Source organism: Doryrhamphus excisus, linkage group LG20 (assembly GCF_037039965.1).
Source record: "Doryrhamphus excisus strain RoL-2023G ecotype Guam linkage group LG20, RoL_Dexc_Guam_v1.1, whole genome shotgun sequence".
Classification (NCBI taxonomy): domain Eukaryota; kingdom Metazoa; phylum Chordata; class Actinopteri; order Syngnathiformes; family Syngnathidae; genus Doryrhamphus; species Doryrhamphus excisus.
The window spans coordinates 13,057,267-13,079,793 of record NC_136376.1 but is presented as its reverse complement, the minus strand read 5'-3'; the positions used below and the strand labels follow the sequence as shown (position 1 = coordinate 13,079,793).

Here is a 22,527-nt window from a genome sequence, read left to right as displayed (position 1 = left end):
AACCGCATGTTAGAGAGTTGTAGGCTTGGGTTACTTGTTAGGAATCATTATTCTTGGACCTTAATATAAAAAAAATAATAATTAATTAATAATAATAAAAAACGGCTGTTGTTCCGCCCGTCTGGTCTGGCGTTTGGCTGAGCGTAGAGTGTTACAATATTTATAAATAGGAAGACGTCTTACTCGTACACACAAATGTTTGTCACTCACGCATACTCCGTTTGAACTATAAATATTTTACATTTAGTTATTCTTTAACACGAATAGTTTGTAACGGTATAATGCATTTTGGGCTACATTTTGGGCGTTCCTTTAAACTTGTCTCAATAGTCACGAGCTGTTTTGGCTCGTGTTGTCTTATTAATACACGATCTTTGAGGCTATAGGGCGCGGGGGGAAGGTATGGCGCGTGTCTCCGTCGCATCAGAAAAACGTCATCCCGTCTGTTCTCGTCCTCTTCTTTTGCTAATTATTGTAGCTTGATGCTTCAAAGTGTCCACAGCGCTACCCACAGGTGTGTCTGAACGTTTCAGTCAACTCATTTGTAATCGTTACAACAGGGTGTCCGAAGTTTTTTTCCGCTGAGGGCGACATACTGAAAAATCGGATATTGTTATCTATATTTCTTTTGTAAAAAGGCTAAGAAAAAAGCTAAATGAATCTTAACTTATTGTGGTCGGATCTGGAAGTAATGAACTGCAATAAACAAGGGATGACTGTATGACTGACTTTGTAGTCTGAAGCATTAATTATGAGTTACTGTAGACATACTTGCTGCAAAGCTGTAAACATATCTTTAAAGGTTGCAGTGTTTGCCTATGCTAATATAATGTGTGCTTGCCTGATAACTACTGTACAAAGGAATTGTTTAACTGTGTCATCAGGCAGGATGACTTCATCAGAATAAAACTCTGTCAGGGTGTTCTCGGGGTGTTGAGAAATCACACCAGGCAGGGCTTTATAGATTTTCTTCTGCTCAACATGAACTTTGGTCCAGCCTTATGATTGTCAAAAAACAGCAAACAAGCCAAGGTGTAGAAATGAAACTGCCTTCATAGTGGTATTACTGGCAGTTATATTCAATGAAGATGAATGATTATAATTCATACAGCTTTAACATCCTGATATACATGTCCCGAGGGCAGGGAAGTGGAGGGGTCACCCTAATGCTTTTAAGATGCTCTCTTAATAGAGCATGTAATTTTTGCAACTCTGCTGCATCAACAAAACTTAACCTATACGAAATGTAAATGCCCTCATTAACACCATAACTCAAATGCATTTCATTTATGACGCTGTTACATTCCAGGTCGGCCTCTGCACAAGGGCTGTTTTATTGGTTTATTTCATAGAAACACTGTAAGCATTCCCAAGACTGACTGTGAGTGCCAACTTGGCACAGGTGACTATTTTAGCAGCTTGTTGTGCTGCTTTATGAGCTTTAGTTTCCGCACCATCAATAAACAAGCCTCTGGCAGACAGTCTGCATAACCTGAAACGTCACTGGAAGTATGAGAGGAGCCGTTTTAATGCTTTTGTTGTGGACTGTCTTTTGTTGCAGCTGAAGGTGTGTCAGCAGCATGATGTCAAGCATTCAGTCTCTTGATCAGGTCCAGATGTACACTCATCAGTTATGATGTATGCAACATGCGCTTCCATTAGGAGACAGACTTGGTGTGTCTTTGCATCCTACATGCAATGGACGGAAATGATGTATATCCTTAACCTGTCTTTGACACAGTACTGGAAGGAACGCTCCATTGAGTGTTGCGTCCACAGGATGCCCCACAGGAAACAGTACAATAGAGTGAATCAAGTCAAACGGAAAGAAGTCATCATTGCTAAATATAAGGCAGTTTGCTATGGACTGTTTATGCTTTCAAGCAGCCATTATGACATAAAAGCTTTTCCCCATGTTGGTGCAACATTGCTTTTTCAAAGGATGAATAAGTAAACAATTAATCGTGGAATGTTGAAGAAGAATGTGTGTAAATTATATTTGTGTTGTCATTTTTCTCTTTCTAATATGTTTGCACAAAGCTGTACCCAAGCCACACCTTCAACCGGATTGCACACTTATATATAGGTGCATGCATGTGTTTTTCAAGGGATACTGAAAATGTTATTCCAGTAGCTGATATCCATAAGGTGAAATTAAATATTTGATCATTTGGCTCCAGATATACTGCCGTACTGCTAAAAAAAGATGGACGGACGGACGGACGGACAGACAGACAGACAGACAGACAGACAGACAGACAGACAGACAGACAGACAGACAGACAGACAGACAGACAGACAGACAGACAGACAGACAGACAGACAGACAGACAGACAGACAGACAGACAGACAGAAAGACAGACAGACAGACAGACAGACAGACAGACAGACAGACAGACAGACAGACAGACAGACAGACAGACAGACAGACAGACAGACAGACAGACAGATAGATAGATAGATAGATAGATAGATAGATAGATAGATAGATAGATAGATAGATAGATAGATAGATATGAAAAGAATGAACTTGGAACCATTCCACACCTTCTTGCTACTGTGACTAATGCATGGTAGGCATTCATGGTAGACATTCCACACTGACGCCAGCCCACACAGTGTTGTATGGTTTCACTTGCACATCTTTCTGTTTTCTCTACTACGTAGTTCTACTAATTCTAATTCTACTAATTCTACTAGAATGAGGAAGTTTTATGTGGCAGATGTTTCCAGCCTCATCTGTGAACCGGTCAGCTCTATCACATCTAATGACAGTAGGATGATTTAAGTTATATCACAGAATTACAGTGTTAAAAATAGCTCTGAAAATATGAAACTTTCCTATGCATTTTAATCAATGTATTTTGGGCACCAATGCCAGCTGTCTTTCTGATATTTTCCCAGTCAAACACCAAATCTGGATTATTACTGGATAATTCCCTAGTTTTCGGGAATCCAAGTATGGTCACCCTCCATTTGCGGCTATCATGTATGTACTTGTGTAGGTTCCTCATCTCTGTACATGAACACATCCTCACTTTCTTGAGAAATGCTTAGACTTCCTTTGCTGCTGGATGAAATGTTACATCCACTAATGAATCTCTCAGCTGCTGCTCTTCCTTTTCCTTTTGTTGTCGAGCTTCCTGTTGTCTCCATTAACACCAGAAATTCGGCATCAGTATCGTCAAAAAATAATACAAAACCCAGATGGGAACATCTGAACACAAGGTGACAACTGTCTTGCTCAGAAAGCTGAAGGTGATTGAGTGGCCAAGGTGTCTAACATCCACCAATTTTGTGATCTGCTCATGGAGGAGTGGGATTCTATAGTAACAAAGCAGCTCTGGTAAATTACATAAGATTGAGGCAGTACTAAATAATAATACATTTATTTAGATTAGAGTTCAACTTTATATTGTGGAAATGCAAACATTACAAATTACAAAAATTACATTTACTTAAAATACAATTTTCTGTAGACCTTACAGCTGTGCCTTGTTGTTTCGTTCCTGTCTGTGTATTTATTTTGCTGCTTCCTACTTTGTCTGGTTGCCATCGCTTGTGGTGAGTCGCATCCCTCGTGCTTTCCATGCTCCTTGTGACTCGATATTTTTGGATTTGGTATCCTGTTGTGGCAGCATTTATAAAAGCGAAATATTCCCTTTTTGAGTTCTTGCCTACAAGAGTGTTTCCTCCATTTTGGTCAGTCTGCCTACACCATATGACATTTTCACTCTTGTTACTTTGCAGACTATTGTACAATATTATATCACACACATTTAAAATGGCTCATTTGTGAAGCCCCTTTGCAACACGGGCCCATGCAGCATGTCTGCTGCAAGCACTGTGCTTACTGTTAATCACATCTCCATATACTTTTAGTAAATCTCACTTGTGTGCTTCAGCAACAGTGTCTTTACTCAGCTATATCAATAACAGTGCCTTGTAAGCAGTCAGGAGCCAGTCTCTGTTTAAGTTAAACATTCCCAGAGATTTTTACACTGTCAGTGTTTCATGTTTCATAAGCAAAGCTGTCAGTCACAAAGCCACAGAGAGAATACTAAATGCATGTTTGTGGAGGCCACAGGAGTTAAAAGAGTGCCATGGTGAATGGTGTCCTGTGGTATGTAGTGTAACAACAGTTCCAACATTCATGTTACTGTATCTTCCACGCCATACCTAGCTGTGCTGTGTGCTTTGGGTGGAGCCTGAATGGAACAATGAGGAATTGTCTTCAAATCTGCACTTGAGCAGCTAGTTTTCACCACTTCCTTTACTTTAGTTACATCATATTCCATCACAAGGTTGGGCTATTTTGGGTCAGAGTGTGGCGCAAACCTGACCTTACAGAGAGAATCACAACATTTAGTTTCTCCTCCTTCTCCTTCTCCTTCTATGGTTTCAACTAAACAGCCAGGAAAAGTCCTTGTTTGGATTCCGAGATGTCCTTGTATTTAATCATGGAAGATGCATCAGTCACAGACTACGTCCCAGCAATGCACATTGTTGGAAATTGTGTATGCATGAAAAGAAAACAAAGATTCAAAGCTGACAGAAGACTGCCATTTGAATTCATTTGCCTGTGTTGTTTATTTAGCAACTTTACGAGAAGACAAGACAGTGTTTACAATAGTACTTCTTCTCTAGCCTATTGTCTGGTAATGTTTAAACATTTTTTAGATTTCTACGATGCATACCAGAAACCCCCAGTATGCATATTTGCATTAAAGTCTTTTGGAATACTTTTAGCTTTAGTTTCTGGAATCTAAACTTTAGTTGCTTTGCATGCATATATGCAGTACTACTGCACAACATGATCGCCTTTCCCCAAAGTCGTTGCGAGATGGCACTTTGAATGAACCAGAAGGATGTGAGTAGACCAGCACTGTAACGCTGTGAAAGTGCAGCATTGCTGTGTTAATTAATTGCTTTTGTGCAAAGGCGTGCACTAGTGCATGCTTAAGCTACCCTGGCAACCAACCACCCATTCTCTTCATGTGAAATTCACTTTCCAGAAGAAGAAAAATGGTTTGGAGTTTGCTGTAGAAGCTGCATGAGTAAGTATATAGCTCCTTTGTGATAATTATATAGACATTGCTGGACATAACACCGATATCATAAAAACAATCTCTTCAGCTCTTTATCACATTGGAAGTACAAGATGAAGTTTAATCTATAGTTGTGATAAAAATTTGCACATTTAAATTACAATATTATTTCAATATTTTTTCTGACAGCAAACTCAACTACTCCTGCACCGCTGCACAAACGCATTGTAATTTGACAGAACAGGCACCCATACTGTGTTTCCACTGCATTATTTTTCCAACAAATACTCTGTACATCTGTACAATGTATCGCTATAGTGTATTTACAAATACATACAGAAACATTTTGATTAATACTGCACGAGGGGTGCCAACTTAACATGTTCAACTGTGGCTGCTTCAAATTCAGACTTTTTTCTAATATATGTGCCTAAATTAGTTGCCGAAAATAAAAGGTAATCAAAATGCAATTGAATAATGCTGATGTACTAGATGAAGTGGATGCTGCATGCTGAACTGTTCCACTTCATGCTGTACTGTTTACACACAACGTGCTTCGATATGGTTTATGAGACGATTAGACGAACTAATTACTACTGTTAATTCTTCGGTAGACGTAAGAAATGAATATTTACCTGCTCGATATGCTTATCATAATGAAGTCGCGTTGATAATAACTGTTTGGATGTGTTAAAATAATAATACATGAGCATCCCCAGATGTTTGTCAAGCTAACAGCTGTCTCGCGCGGAGTTCACCCGACGCACGAGACAAGCTTGAACGAGAGGAAGTGGTTCGGGGCGGAGCTTCATTGCTCGCCTCGACTTCTTCTCTTTGCTAGCTTTCAAACATCCTCGTCAACATGCCTGAAGGCTGACAGCAAACTGGTTTAGCTGGGTTACAGAGAAAAAAACACAATGTGTCACAACTCTCTCAGCAGGTCCCACTCGAATTAGAGGCGCGACAAGAAAAGCAGAGACGGGGAATACTTCGAGGAAGGCAAAATGGCCCATTTAGGGTTTAAACGACGGGACCCGTGAGACCTTCGTTACGTTAGCGGGGTAAGTTAAGCTAATAACGCCACAAGTGTGTGGTATAGCAGCGTCTATTTATGTATGTGTGTGTTTGTGTATGTGCGCGTGTGTGTGTACACCGAATGTAACATATGTCTCAAGCCATTTTAGCCAAGTGTGGTATCTTGTTACCTGTTGTCATTATAGATAACACAAACATAAGTTGTGGATATGGAGCCTTACGATTACCATGACAGCACCGTTTCAGTTTTTTCATATGTTCTTAGCCCCCGAAGTTTGTATTTTGGAGTTATTTTCTTTCAGACATACACTGAAATGTGTTTTTTTCGTCAACTCCCGAATGGAGACATTGTGTTTTTGGCAAGAGGGAGGAGCCGCACCCATAACCTTGTCCTGTACTGGAATTCCATCTCCCCTCATTCATTTGCCTTTTAACCCTCATTTGTAGAAAAGTAGGGTTATGAAGCTTGCCATAAAGTTCAAAACTGCCTGTCTCTAAGTTTGAAAATATGTTATTGGGTAACAGCGTAGGAATAAGTAACTGCAGGGTAGTGAATAAACATGTGCAAACATAGCGACAATAATGAAAGCATTTGTTTTCAAAGAATATACTACATGTTTGAAATGTGACTATTATGATCTGCATGTATGCACCCAACAACATTGGGTACATTTGGACAATCTAACAATATTTAATACAAGAAATATATCAAAAACTCATAAATGTCACACAATATTTTCTTGGATTGTGGTATTGTTTCCACAAGCTTCCGTAATGTTACATTCACTATTCAGAGTTTCAGTATTTTTTTTACCAACGTGTAATGATGACTTGAATTGTATTGACCGGACCATTGTGTAGAAGTGTTCTCCACCGTGTCCCAAATTTTCTCAATAGAATCCAGGTCTGGACTCTGTGGAGGCCAATCCATGTGTAAAAAATTATGTCTGATGCTCCCATTGTCACAATTTGAGCCTGATGAATTGATGTAGATTTAAGTTTCGATGTTGCTGGACATGGAACTTACTGCAGTAACCCCAACGCTATTTCAGTCTTTCCCATACATGTATTTATCTGTGGTGTACCACCACAAATACTTGTAGATGTGCCCCCCCACCCCCATTAATTTGCCCCCATTTGTAGGAAAGTGGGGTAGAGAAACTTGCCATAAAGGTCTCTGTTGTCTCGCTCACATTTGAAAATATGCTGTTGATTTACAGTGTTGGAATAAATGCCATATTGTTATGTTGAAAGGTCAACCTTTGCAATAAATGTTTCAACACTAAAGAGCAGTGGCATATGGTCTACTGTAAATCTACTGTAAATACTGGAATCTGGAATCAATGTGCTTACATGTTCTACATTTACGATATGATGTCTGATATGAGCACTGTCCAACTTGAATAGAATATTGTCCTACGGCAGTTCATTATTTTGCAGTCAATTAGTCATTTGCCCTTTAATTTTATGTTGTATTTCACTATCCAATGTGGGACTTGTAAAATGTACAGTTATTCCCTGGACAGAAGACAAGCTGAATTATTATTCAAAACAATTTATTTTGATGAGGAGAAAAAAAACTTCAATTGATTGTGCTTTCTTTCGCCCTCACCATCTCCTCAGCCAACAACATGGCACGTCGCTCTCAATGTTCTTCTGCAGGGGATAACCCCCGCCACCCCAATTACCTTCCTCCTCATTACCGGGAAGAGTACCGTTTGGCAATTGACGCACTGGTTGAGGAAGACCTGGAGGGATATTATGAGTTTCTCCAAAGAGCAGATGTGGTGGACTTCCTGTCCACATCTGAGATCCAATATATACAGAGTACGATCCACGTTCCTCAACAGAGCAGCTACCAAGAGCAAACTTTTATAGAGACTGGAGGTGAAAGTTCCTCTGACACATACTGGCCCATCCACTCAGACTTGGACGCTCCCGGCCTGGACCTTGGCTGGCCTCAGCTGCATGTTTTTGGTGGACCTACAGAGGTCACCACTCTGGTTAATCCTCCTGAGCCTGACATGCCGAGTATTAAGGAGCAGGCTCGGCGACTTATCAAGAATGCTCAGCAGGTCAGTCTTCGTTCTTTCTTGGAGGCAGAGTACATGACCCTCACAGTGTTTTTACAAGGAATGGATAATTGTACCTGCCCTGAGCCCCTTCAACATAGCTGTGACGTTTCAGGACAAATCTGTCAAATCTGTTTTTTATCTCCACAGGTGATTGCCATAGTGATGGACATGTTTACTGATGTCGACGTGTTTGCTGATATTTTGAATGCTGCTATGAGGAACGTGGCGGTCTATATTCTTTTAGACGAGCAGAATGCACATCACTTCATGAACATGGTGTCTAACTGCAGAGTAAATCTTCAGAGTATCCAAGTGAGTCCTTTCAATTTTGCAGTAAGACATTCTTGAGCCATGCTGTTATACTGTTGTGAATATTTCGTCATCACAGCTCACCTCAACACTGCAGTTAAAGTTTAATCAGGCCTTATCCTTAGTGCTATTCCAAAGGCCCAGACTGTTCAACCCAATGCCATTATTCATTTCGCTTACTTTGTAAGTTGCTAAATGATCTCTCTTTTGGATTGTACTTGCTCAATTTTTAAGATAGAAACAATCATTGACTTGTTTTCTTGCAAATGACTTTGTGTTATCCAAAACAGAAAAAAAGAGTTTAAAAATGACTTCTCCTATTCAATGTTTTATAGCCAGCTTCACCATTTAGTAATCAAAACCAAGCCTCTCCTGCAAGAAACAAAGCGCGGAGTACACTTGACACAAATAATATTTATTCTTCATTATTAGTCTCATTATTATTAGTCTTCAATGGCTATTTGAACATGGAACCTACCTAACTCCCATTTTTCATCAGAAAAAAATGTTCTACCCATTTCCATTCTTTTGTAAACAGCAGTTGAACAAAAATTTCATTTCTTGGCTAAAAAAGGAGGAAATCTTTTGTCAAAGATACATTTCAGGCATAACTGTTACACAAATATTTCTTGCTTTTGTGACAGCTTAAATATCTATAACACAACATCAACAACACAAAAATGGGTTGTTTTGAATCAAAATAACAATATATTCACTATTATAACATGTACTAGTTACTATTTTCACATTGGGAACTGAAGTATGTGTGTGCATGTCTTAAAATTTCCCTACACTGCTTTATCAGTGCTCTCACTTACTCCTTTCTGTCATGTGTGATTCTTCCATTAAAATGACCAAGTCAATTCCATTCAATGGATCAACAACTCTAACATGTGACTCCTCTCTGTTCCTCACCACTTCTCACCTTGCCCTCCCATATGCAATGGGAGCCTCTCATCTTATGCTATAAAAGTCCAACCACAATGACAGCCAATTGAGTGTGTGACTGACTGATGTTCTACATTCGACTCAAGCACAAGAAACCCAACGCATAAAACCAGATTTTTATAATAAAAAAGTAGATAAACGCAATTTAAAAAACAAAAAAATGACTGTAATTAATCGCAGTTAATGCACTAATACACTGCATGCTTCTCCAGCTCTGTTGTCTGTTACATCATCAGCAGTTGACTCTTTTGTACTTTGTTAACCAATACGGTTACACCACAACTCTCGGCTTTTCTTAATGATCACTGGTGCAAAATAACCTACAATAGAGCCAAACAACCTTACGAGTGCCAGCATTATGATAAACAAGATGAAAAACGCAACTGAATTCAAGAAAAAACTCATAGCAAAGTATGAAGTTTTTATCCATTTGCACATCTCTTCTTGTCCTCATTCACTACTCACCATCAATGTCTTTGTCAAAAAAGGTCTTCCAACAAAGTAAATGTGACGTTAAATATTCATTTATTGCTTTCATACGTCATATCTATGCATTTAAGCGTGTAAAACTAAAATTGTAAAACTATGAAAAGGTATTGGCGTCCGGAATAGATTAATTGGATACAGTAAAGTCTCGTTATATCGATATTGTCGGGAGTCGGAAAAAATATCGATATAACCGGACTGTCGATATATCCGATCCTGCGCCGAACTGCATTAAAAGTGGGCAATAATGCACTCGACATTGTTCTATAGTATAGAACAATGTCGAGCAGCTTAAATCAATCTTTGCTTAAGGATTTCAATACCAAAAAAGAATACGGCGAACGGCTGCTTGCAGTCAACTTTAACTTTTTTTCACACTTCCACCACCAGAGCCCAGCACACACACCGAATCCCGCACTTCCTGGTTCACAGGTCATGCTCAACCCGCCCCACATAGCTGGCCAAACACATGCCTGCAACAGAAGAACCAACTGCGTTCGTGGTTTCTCTCGTGTGTATAGAATCTATACACATGAGAGAAACCACGAACGCCAGCATGTACATATGAAAAACAGTGATTATTGCAAGCGATAAAAAGATATCTGAATACAACACAATTAAATACATGTATTTGTACGCTTGTGTCTTCGTTGGAATAGGTGTGTATGCTATGTCAGTTGGTTCTTCTGTTGCAGGCATGTGTTTGGCCAGCTATGTGGGGCGGGTTGAGCATGACCTGTGAACCAGGAAGTGCGGAATCCGTGTGTGTGCTGTGCTCTGGTGGTGGAAGTGTGAAAAATAAAGTTGACTGGAAGCAGTCGTTCGCCGTGTACTTTTTTGGTATTGAAATCCTTAAGCAAAGATTGATTTAAGCTGCTTTTGTATCAATATAAGCAGACCAAATTGGCTGGCGGGAGATCAAAAGGGCATCGTAGTAACCGTATTATCATAATAACCGGGTATCGTACTAACGGAACTAATTATATCATAAAAGACTAGAAATTTGCCGGGAAATTAAAATAGTATCGTAATAAGCAGTACTTCGATATAACCGATATCGATATAACGAGACTTTACTGTAATTGTTTTAACAGTAAAAATTTATTTGGTTAGAGTACGTTTTTGTTTAAGTCTAACCTTCTGGAATGGATTAATAAGGATATTCGAGGTTCCACTGACCCAAAATGTTTTATCCATATGTGAATGATCACTTTCACCAAGCTGACATTGACAAATATTAGATCATGACTATAAAACGGTGTGTATGTACTTTTTATACAGCTTGTTATTGTACATCGCACTACATCATGACTGACTTTCAAACCTCTCTGCTGTGATCATGTTTGTCTTGTATATTTCTTTTTTACTTCAAAGTTGCCTCACATTATTCATGCTTTTCCTGTTAAGAAAGGTACAGGTGAACTTAAAAAAGTAGTCATTTTTTAAGCCTACATTAAGAGCTGTTACAAGTGATGCAATACTGCCCCCTAGCTTTGATGTTAGTTACTTGAACTCTTTCTGATTCAATGCTTTGTTTGCAGCTGCTACGAGTAAGAACTGTGTCTGGCATCACGTATCATTGCCGCTCAGGGAAATCCTTCAAAGGTCAAATGATGGATCGCTTCTTGCTGACAGACTGCAGGGCTGTACTCAGTGGAAACTACAGGTGACATTCCTAGCTGCCACAAACATTTAAGAAAAAGAAACAGAGTTGACATTGTGACAAATGTTGTGTTGACGTCTTACTTAGTGTTCAAACAGTCAATATGTGTCACTAACTGTTCATTGTTTTTACCCAGCTTTATGTGGTCTTTTGAGAAGCTACACCGTTGTATGGCACACCTTTTCCTTGGACAGCTTGTATCAACTTTTGATGAAGAGTTTCGGATCCTTTTTGCTCAGTCGCAACCACTCTTGCCTGATGTTCCTGTTCCAATGGAAGATGTTGGCCTCTTACAAAAGAGGCCATACCCAAGTAAAAGAACCTCTCTCTACAGAGAGCCCAGGAAATTTCTACCAATGGACATTGGTACTCATGCAGAGGACTGGGCTAAACCCTCATATGAGGAACAAATTGAAACAGATTGGAGAATGCTACCCAATAGGACTTTACATGGTTCCGTTGATGTGTACAGTCGATTTCCAGCTGGAATGGAGCCGCATTTTAATCAAGGTCACTCAAAGTTTCCCATGATGGAAAGCCCTGTCCTGAAACGTCACAGCTATGTTGAAGGGGCTCAGGGCAGGTACAATTATCCATTCCTTGCTCAACCCACAACAGAGTTTGAGGCCAGGGGAAGGCTGTTTCACAGGGGTCAGCCACCAAATGTGGGGGCAGGTCCAGAACTGGATTATAGCGGCCCTGAGAAATTCTGGAGCCAACAATATCATTCAGCGGATCAGTATTCTGAACCAGGATTGCCACAAGAGATGGAGCCATTTGATAACTTTGACCCTGTGCTTAACTATTTATCATCTACCAGGAATGTGGACTTTGAGCAGGTATCAGAGAAATTACAACCTCCTCCAGATTTACAGTTAGGTTCCCAGCATCAAAGGTTGAAGTGCTCGGTATCTCCCACCCCTCCAAATACAATGGATGACAAGCAGTTTTTCCAAGAGCCTAACACTGACCGCAAAGACCCCATGGTAAAACGAGGACTACGAAACTGGAGAATTAACTCTTACCTCAGTGCATTTGATAATCCAGACGAAGGCCTGCCAATGGTACATCCTCAGGCACCAGATCCTTTTGAGGATCCCTCCAACCCTGTGCAGCAAACACAACCAGTGATAGAGTTATCTATTCCTAAAATTCCAAATGTACGAGAGTTTAAGATTCCTGCCATACCGCGAGCAAGCCAGTTGCCAAGTTATGCCAAAGCTTTTGTACTAGATCCAGAGCAGTCAAAGAAATTGCCAGAAGAAAGTGTGAAGAGTGAAGAAACTGTGTCAACTGAAACCAAAACTACGCCAACACCCTCAGAATCATCATCAACAACTGAGGGGGATAAACCAGAGGAGGCAGAACAAAAAGAATCAAACACTGCAGTTCGAAAGGAGGAGTCATTTCGGAGGAAATACAATGCAGCAATACCAAGGAGCTCGAGGTTAAGATCTTCTCTGATATTTAGCTCTTTAGAGCAGCATACAACAGGGCAACAAGATGAGGAAGGTGACAAAAGTGAGACAGAGCAGGCAAAACTACCCTTTGCTTCTCAAGTTTTGGGACAAAGAAGATCAGGCACAAGAGAATCCTATGGATGGAGTCGTTACTTAAAGTCAGCAACATTTGATAGCTCTATGCCAGAAGCTTCCAAACAAGATGGAAGCAATAAACCAGAGGATAAAGACTCCTCAAATGAAGATTCAAAGAGCTCCACAGAACACCTTGAGGTACAGGAGCCATTAAAACTGCCAAATATTGAACAAGGAAAACTCTCTCCATCAATGTCCAGATTGAAGACCTCAGAATCTGATATGGCAAAAACTGATCACCCACCCAAGACTTTGGTCACCGATCCACTGCCTGTGGACATGAGTGATCCTAATAAGAGACTGATGTTTTTTAAAGAGCTGGCAGCTAAACGTAAAGCTGCAATGGCTGCAGAAGCTGAAAAGAGCACTCAAAAGGTTCAGATAAAAACACCAACTGATCCTAATGTCCCTGTTAAAAAAGAGGGCGCACTTCCAAATCCAAAGAGCGATACCTCTGCACAAACGTCCGAAGCGCCGATCTCATTATTGTCAGATGTCACTACAAAGGATTTAAGTAAAACCCTATCCACACAACCACCTGTTGATGGCAGTGATGAGATAAACAAGCATGAGTGCCAGGTCAGTAATGTATCTGCTATCCCTCATAATGCAAAGAGTGAACAACCCAGAGTTTCAACTGATTCAAAGAAGGTAGAAATGAGGAACAGCCAAACAGCAGCATCTTTATCTGTTTCTGCAGAAACAGAAGCCCTTCATTGGGATTCAGAGGACCCAGAGCTTCAAAAACCTGCCTTAAGTGAGTGTAGCTCTAGTCCACAAGCCATTATAACACAAGAAAAACATGCTAATCTTCCATCGCTTGAGCTTAGTACTGATGCAAGTGTAACATCAGTTCTTGATTCTGCCTCTAATGAGTCCGCTTTATCTGGTCCCAGTTTGGGCAATTCATCATCATCTTCTGCATCTGCCAGGCTTAATTCTAACATCCAAAATCAAGAGTCATCATATTTAGAAAACAGTGTGACATTGCCCCCCCCGTCATCAGAATCTAGCGTAGTAACACAATCAGATGCAAAAAGCCCTAACTCCAAACACTCTCTATCCATTTCTGGTCTTCAAATTACATCCAGTCCTCATGACTCTAACGTCAACTCTGCATTGAGCATACTGTCCCTAACGTCTGACAGAATAGGCCCAGAGAAACTTGTCAGTGCCTCCCCTCAGGGATCGTCCCAATCTACCGACGAAACGTCACAAAAATCTAGCCCCTCTGTAAGCAAAAAAGAATCACAGTCTTCAGACCAGATCGATTCTATTTCACAGTCACTTATAAGTGCTGCTGTACAGGACTCTGCGCAGCAGAATTCTGGTGCTTCTGATAAAAACGACGCCTCTGATTCAAAGCCAAACCCATCCTCATTACAACCAATCCCAAAGACAAACACTGACAAATCAAGTTCTCTTTCACCTGATCCCCTCACCCCAAAGGTTTCTGTAGAAAATGCCTCTGGGCAAAGCCCACTTGTAGAGGAATCTTGGGTGTCATCCATTGATGTTCCATCACCCACAAAAGACATCAAAAGTGACATCCTAACGCATAGCCTTAGCTCTACATCATGTGAACCCAATCTACTGGTTTCCCAAAGTCACTCAAAACTCAGCCTAGCAGACCCATCTCAAGAGCCACCAAGACAAGCATATTTTCTCTGTGAACCTAAAACAGAATCAACAACTTCTGCTGAAACAGACTCACTTTTGTCAGTTACGGCACAGTGCCAAACGGAAGGTTTCATGCCAACATTGCATGGTTCCTCTAATGACACCTTTTTAACAAATGGGACTTTAGCTAATGTCAACACAGTGCCAATGCAGTCTACCTCAGTTGTCACATCTGTTGCTACAGAGCCTGGTCTGTCCAGCAAAAAGCCAGATGCTGATAATTCTGAAGTCTGCAAGCCATATTTAGCTGCAACCCTTGCAGATAGTGATATGTGCAGCCAGATTGATGTCAGCCAAGAATCAAAATTGTCTGTGCCTTGTGAGAATACGACTGAGGATAGTGATGGTACAAATGCAGTAAAGAAGAGTACTGCACTAGAATGTGGCTGCAGGGAAAAAGGCAATGAACAGACAGGACAAAGTAAGACAGAGATTACCGCAGATGAAAGTGTATTGTCGTCACAACAACAGTCCAAGCTGCCAAAGTCCAGCCAGTCTCGCTACCATTCGTCAACTGCCAACGTGCTGTCCAGCAGCAACCTCAGAGATGATACAAAGCTGCTGCTCGAGCAAATTTCAGCAAATAGCCAAAGCAGGAATGAGTCTACTAAGGAGTCGCCTGTCACCGATGATGAGAAAGAAGATGAAGCAGACAAAAATGCTAAAAGAGACAAAGAAAGAGAGATCGGTTCACTAAGCAGCAGCCAGTCAACTCAGGACCGTGACAGGTTGCTACAGAAACTCCAAAGCATGAGGAAGGAGAGAAAAGTTTACAGTCGCTTTGAGGTGGGTAAAAGTATTCCAACAGTATTTTCCAGACAGTAAGATGCTTGATTTTTTTACCTCTTTGACAAGAAATGTTATCTTTTTTCTTCTTCACAGATGGCCCCTTAACTGGGAAACTGAGAAGGATGAGAGAAAACGTTAGAGACTGAAATAGAGTTGAAACCCGGTATACTGACTAAGGCATGTACATGAACAGTAAAGCAAAATAGGGTAGGATTTTTATTTTTGAATCAACATCATGTTTCATCTGTGTGACGTACATGGACTGACTGTCGAGTATGTGCCTATGCATATGTATGTTTGCATAGATAACATGTTTTTACTGACATGGATGGGTGAAGTGCAATTGTTTTAGCTGTTTTGAGGTACCCTGTGTACTTACTTACCTTTTTACGACGGGGACATCCATTACATAATGTTAGCTCAAAATTCATGTTATTATTCTCAGCAAAAAACAACCAAAGTCCAGGTACAAAGTCAAGCTAATGCTATACATGTGAGCAACAGAAAGGGCAAGAACTGAACTTGTCAAGTATGGTCTGCCATCTAGTGGGTCTTCGTTGAACTCCAGTGCTCACTCCTTGTACATTGTTGCTTTCATAACTTATAACAAGAAGTTACCACATCGGTGACACTCTGGAAGAATGATACACTTCTACTTAACGGCCTCCATCAGACCACGGTGCTGTGTGAAAGCATGTTGTTTTTGCCCTGAATATGCACCAGTAGACACTGAGGAGGAGGAAGAGACAGAGACTTAAAGCTGCTTGCGATTAGAATTTGTCATGGAAATGATACCATTAGTGTGTATGTGACTTTATATCTATTCATGGTTGTCACTATTTACAATAGGTATTTAACAATATCAGTTACAGGAGGACTGTAACTGATGAAGACAACTGAATCGTGATGTATATTAGTGAACAGCGCACTACTAGAGACCATAGTATATATTTTTTCTTTTTTTTTTTTAACTGACTAACATATAAATGCAATAAAAGCATATTTGAGAAGCTCCAAACCATCGCCAAGTTACAAACAAAAAAATTCATCTGTTCACTCCTATGGAAACCTCTCATGCTGCCCTTATTTCAGTTGTTTTGTATGGACTTCATTTCATAATGTCTTAACTGCTTTTATTTGTACACATTTTCAGTCATATTCCTGTCATAACAACACAAAAAGAAGTAAATACCAGTTTACTTTCTACATTTTCCTTGAGGGACCTCAAAGCCTGACCATGGAGGAGTAAATGAATGAATGCTGGGTTTATTTTATAATTTAGAGGATTTTAGCTTTTTCTGTCCTCGGAAAAGTGCCTTTTGTATGATTTAGAAAATATGCATTTTCATAGCAACTCTGTCAAATGAAACAAACTAACAAAATGACACATTGTTTTTAAGACATTTGAAAGATAACAGATCTTTTAAACCACTTGATGAAAATAAAAACTTTTATAATGTCATTTTTCAGTCTTTGTGAATTTTTTTCAATTATAATTGCACATTTCCAGACATTATTTTGCATTTCCATTATTGTTTAACAAGAATATTAAATTAGTTCTTCAGATGCCATGATGTGCATCATAGCTTGGATTTTTGATAATGCCATAAAAAGAAATTTGGGACATTGTCCATCACATGTTAATATGAATGAACTGCATTGCTTTGTAAACACAAAAATGGTTAATAATAGCAAGAACAAGATGTGTTCAAGTTGGGCTTTTGGGAGCTTTTTTCAAATTTATTTTAAGATTATAGAATAACAATTTGAATTTGTTGAACTTTGTCCAACTTATAACTAAACATTTGACCTCACACTTAAATCGGGCTTCTCTTACAAAACTGCAAAAGTGACTAAGCTCACTCAGAGTGAAATGACCATCAAGTCACATGTTGCAGAGCGCTGCTTATGAAATCCACACTCCAGTACATAATAATGAACAGTGGGCCTCTTGTGTGTGCATTGAGCTGCCCCACAGTCACACTAATCTTTACTGGTTGCAGTTTTCATTCTTAGCAGTCTTGAATTTGTCAAGATTCACTATAAAAATACAATGACTTCAACCCTGAAGAGAATATACCACATCATAACATTTAGCTGGTACGCTTTTGTTGTGAAGAGCCTCGCTGCAAAGGATGGAGAACAGTTGCCACCTGGCATCTTTGTGTATGGGGGACCTTGGAAGTACCTCACGTTTTTGAATGTAGTGAGTATGATATGCTGCATGAAACCGGGACAAAATGGCACCTGGAGAAACTAATTTAACTTTCTGTTTTTCAGTTACTACAAATGTTTTTTTTTGGACTGGCCGCAGTGAATGATCTCCAGTGTGGGAAAAACAGTGAAACTCCTCTGAACAGATGTAAAGATGTCCTTTTCTCAGTTTTTGCCTTCCCCGTGGGCACGGTGAGATGCACACTTGGAATGTTTCTTACATTACACAAGAAATGAATATGCTTTACTTTACATCTGTGGTTTAGTTTGTTGTTCTGCTTTTCTGGACCATCTTTGCCTATGACAGAGAGTTAGTCTACCCGGCAACAATTGACGCCTTCTTCCCACCTTGGATAAACCATGCCATGGTCTGGAAATGTGTTTTGTTTTTAACACATCATACCAAATTGTATCATGAATTCAGTTTTAATGTATTCACTGTTCTATCAGCATACATTGGTCCTTCCTATTTTACTCGGAGAAGTTGTGGTGGAGCCACATGTCTACCCACAAACTACACATGCACTGGTTACTCTGGGTGGAGTGGGACTGGTTTACCTATTCTGGTAAGTGGCAAGTCAGCACATACGATAGGGGTATTCAAACCGCAGCTGTTTTTCTCAATGGCCCTTGGCACATTCTAAAAAAAATAATGGTAATTTTACAAGCGATACAAGAGCTCAAACTTACAAGCATTAAGTCAAAATATTTTAGAAGCATACAGTTGAAATATTAAAGATGCAGCTGGCATCAGCTTGTACAACTAAAAAGGGGAAAAAGTTATAATATGATGATGAGAATAAAGTCGTATTATAAGGGAAAAAACAGGAGTATAAAACTGACATTTGCAGAAAAAGAGAAATGAGCAACAAAGAAAACCATATCAGCAATACAATTTATCATCTATTGTGTAACACACAGCTTCAGGTGTCTGAGCATATATCTACAGCACATTGGTTGGTTTATGAAATCATGTCAACACTGCATTCTTTCATTTTTCACTGTACCCACAGTGGAAAACGTTTGTGCGCCCCAGACATACGTACACTTGGGTAAAACAACAACAACAAAGAACTATTTTGTGATTCCCACAGCTTTAATACACAGAAGACGTTATTCTTTGGCTCCACCATCTATGACCAATCCATAGGCACACGGTGGTGCTGTGTTACACAAAATATGCATCAATAAGTAGTTGTGGATACAGTATTGGCGTACCTCACATTTGAAACAAAATATTGTAAAGGAATCTGGTACATGCAGTGATGTTGAAATCTCTTTCTTCTGCAGGATTCTTTGGGTGTACTTCTCAGTCGGGATTTGGGTGTATCCCCTTCTTGGGCACTTCAGCAGTGTTGGTCTGGTGGTTTTTTTCTGTTTTAACATGTCAGTGGTGACATTGCTCTACCTTCTGGGACACAAACTCAACAACCGTATGTGGAAGAAAACCATAAATCCGCACTAGCAAATAAAGGTCATCAAGATTCCATTGCTTTTCATTTGCAAAAAAAAAAACTCTCAAGTCAAATGTAAAAAGAAAATACTTCCTGTTCTTTACAAAGACCATTGTAAAACAAGTTGCTAAACATCTGTCAACAAATGTTAGCATTGCTGTGTTAAACATTATAAGATAACCTGAGAAGTGTTATATCCTATTAAAGCAAGCGTTAGCGATATCCTGTGTCTATGCTTTGCTTTTTCACACAAATTGTTACTCCATGCAGTGGTGGATTTCACGTGTGGCATTTTAACCATTGAATACCAATGCAGGGTAATTCATGTGGGGGCATCTTTGGCCCGTCAGCATCATAATAAATAGGATAATGTATTCCCCATTCTGTCAATATCTCCACCAACAGCAGGTGTCCGTCATACACCCCTTAAGTCCCTGTAGCCTTTAAGATGGTGGAGATAATTTGGATCTGCATCCACCAGTCCAACTGAAAGGATCCTGGCCAGTAAGTGCAGATCTGCTTCACTGAGGTCTCCCTGTTGAAGCACAAACAGGCGATTCTTCATTCTCTCGTTGTTGTCATAAGCACTCACAGCATTTATCATGAGCACTATGATGAGTGCTGACCTTCTTGTTGTTGGCATAGGATTCGGGAACTTGTGATTTTTGAGTTTTTTCTCTCTATTAAAGATATAAAAAAAATCCCACATTAGACATGTCCTCGAATGGTTAAAACATAGTTTAATTTCCTTTCCGCATGATTATGTCAACCAGTTTGACTTCTATCATTTGCCATTCCACCAAACCAGTCCTATTTGTGTCCTCAAGAAAAATAAATACAATTATTTTATTTAATTAAATAATTAAGGGAAAATAATAAAATAAAATGGCACAGTGAAGAAAATCAACAATAAAATTAACTATAATATATTTTTTATTAAACATTTATGTTCTGAACATTGATCTGACTGCATTCATTCATGTTCTCGCTTATCCTAACGGGGGTTGCGGGTATGCTGGAGCCTATCCCAGCTGAATTTGGGCAGGCGGCAGAGTACACCCTGGACTGGTGGCCAGCCAATCACAGGGCACATATAGACAAACAACCATTCATACTCACATTCACATTCATACCTATGGACAATTTGGAGTGGCCAATTAACCTAGCATGTTTTTGGAATGTGGGAGGAAACCGGAGTACCCGGAGAAAACCCACACATTCACGAGAAGAACATGGAAACTCTGCACAGAGATCCCCAAGCGGGGAATCAAACCCAGGTCTTCTCGATCTCCTGACTGTATGGCCTCCGTGCCGACCACCCAACCGAGTGGTTATTAAATATAGCCATTAAATAGCCATTAAATATAATAATTATAACAAATTCTTCTGAAATGTATTGTCCCATCGATTTGGTGGAATGGCTCTGGTGGCTACATATGAAGTCTCATTGAAGACTGTTACTGTTTACTTGCCTCTTGGAGTCCATTCGAGAAGCACACAATGATGATGAGGAGGCCGACAACAATCTATGTGCGTCGAGCAAAAATACCAGTCAGTATCAGACGTACCAGATCTTATTCGAGAAGAACAAAGTAAGTGTTCATACTTACTCCAATAAGGTGCAACATCTCTGTTCCTCTTGGCTGTGTGCTGACTTGTCAAGTAACAAAGAAAGTAGCGTCTGCTCTCAGTGTGAACCAAACGCTAAAACTTGAGCTAAATGAGAGAACCTGCCGAACAGGATACCCCACATTTTCCAGTCATGTGACTGTGACAAAACCCATTTGACGCAATTGTCTGCGTCACTTGTCACTTGTTTTCCAGGAGTGTTTACCTTAATTGCAGCGAATAACCCACCTATAATTTCATGGCCTCATGAATGCAAATGTTGCACTGACATTTGCATGCCTTTTTATACCACACCTTTTTTCATACTTTTTATTTTTTAAAAATCTTCTGAAAGTAAATCAAAACAAATATTCATTCATTCATTCATTTTCTACCGCTTATCCTCACAAGGGTCGCGGGGGTGCTGGAGCCTATCCCAGCTGTCTTCGGGCCAGAGGCGGGGTACACCCTGAACTGGTGGCCAGCCAATCACAGGGCACATATAGACAAACAACCATTCACACTCACATTCATACCTATGGACAATTTGGAGTCGCCAATTAACCTAGCATGTTTTTGGAATGTGGGAGGAAACCGGAGTACCCGGAGAAAACCCACGTATGCACGGGGAGAACATGCAAACTCCACATGGTGGAATTGAACCCTGGTCTCCTAGCTGTGAGGTCTGCGCACACTAACCACTAGACCGCCGTGCCGCCCTGCGGGGGTGCTGGAGCCTATCCCAGCTGTCTTCGGGCGAGAGGCTAACAAATATTCACAGATTATAAATATTTTTGTTGGCCTTGAGAAAAAAATGTTCCCTCCATCTCTTGTATTGGATCCTGTTCCATTTTGTAGGCCTCCCTAATTCATTGTCTTGTAAGTGTGTAAACAGTAATTCACATGCTCAACTCAAAAGTATTATTCAAAAGTCTTAGGTCAACATTAGATTGTTTTAGCAATGGCGTAATAACAGAATATTCTTAACACTTCTTCCTCCTCCAGTGTGCAGTATTATATATAATACTTATGAATACTTATACTGTATTTGGGCTTGGTAACAGACTACTTCCTTGTTCATGGAGGATGACAAACAGAGGGTGGAGCCATTGTAATTCTTATGGGTGGGCAGTTGCAGTAGTATCATAGTGTCGCACAAAGCCTGTATCCTCACCTTTATCCAGATCTTCACTAGATGTATGACATGTGAGATCTCCAAAGATTTTTGGAACTTGGATTGCCTTTGTTGAGTAATGCTACTTTTTGTTTTATTGTATAAAAAGGATCATAAAGACGTTATAGTACAGTTACAAATGTAATCATAAAGTTCATGATTTTGCTGCTTGCTGAAGTTGTGGCTTTGCCTCATAATATGCTGTGACTATTAATCTTTACTTTTTAATGCTGTAATCAAATGGAGCCAGAACCACACCGTATCATTATTTTTGGTCAACAATTTGGTGACAATTACATAGTTTTTGCGGCAAAACGTCACGTCAGGGTTCTGGTTCAAAATAGTTATGGAACAACTTGTAATACAAATTTTAGGTAAGACATTTTACACTGTCACGCAAAACTACAGTGTTCATTTGTGGGCGTTATGCGTGTTTACTACGCAAGAG

At 39.9% G+C, this 22,527-nt stretch overlaps 2 protein-coding genes and 2 long non-coding RNA genes across 4 annotated transcripts; 2 read left to right on the top strand and 2 right to left on the bottom strand.

Annotated features, from left to right (window-relative positions):
• The first annotated feature begins 5,871 nt into the window (after nt 1-5,871).
• Nucleotides 5,872-17,091, top strand: LOC131108109 (protein FAM83H-like). The gene is made up of 6 exons (XM_058058901.2): nt 5,872-6,110; nt 7,708-8,159; nt 8,307-8,471; nt 11,444-11,568; nt 11,702-15,626; nt 15,723-17,091. The coding sequence occupies exons 2-6, from the start codon at nt 7,716-7,718 to the stop codon at nt 15,732-15,734; spliced, it is 4,671 nt and encodes a 1,556-aa protein (XP_057914884.2). The 5' UTR covers nt 5,872-6,110; nt 7,708-7,715; the 3' UTR covers nt 15,735-17,091.
• A 94-nt stretch (nt 17,092-17,185) lies between these two features.
• LOC131108110 (androgen-dependent TFPI-regulating protein) lies at nt 17,186-19,534 on the top strand. Its single transcript, XM_058058902.2, has 5 exons — nt 17,186-17,835; nt 17,910-18,035; nt 18,110-18,211; nt 18,294-18,409; nt 19,134-19,534. Exons 1-5 carry the CDS (start codon nt 17,683-17,685, stop codon nt 19,306-19,308), a joined length of 672 nt encoding a protein of 223 aa, XP_057914885.2. The 5' UTR covers nt 17,186-17,682; the 3' UTR covers nt 19,309-19,534.
• LOC131108111 (uncharacterized) lies at nt 18,722-19,997 on the bottom strand. The gene is made up of 2 exons (XR_009120409.2): nt 19,924-19,997; nt 18,722-19,832 (listed from the first exon to the last, which is right to left on the bottom strand). It is a non-coding gene; the product is annotated as an uncharacterized LOC131108111 (long non-coding RNA).
• A 772-nt stretch (nt 19,998-20,769) lies between these two features.
• LOC144902152 (uncharacterized) lies at nt 20,770-21,104 on the bottom strand. Its single transcript, XR_013630445.1, has 2 exons — nt 20,908-21,104; nt 20,770-20,823 (listed from the first exon to the last, which is right to left on the bottom strand). It is a non-coding gene; the product is annotated as an uncharacterized LOC144902152 (long non-coding RNA).
• Between the last annotated feature and the right edge of the window lie 1,423 nt (nt 21,105-22,527).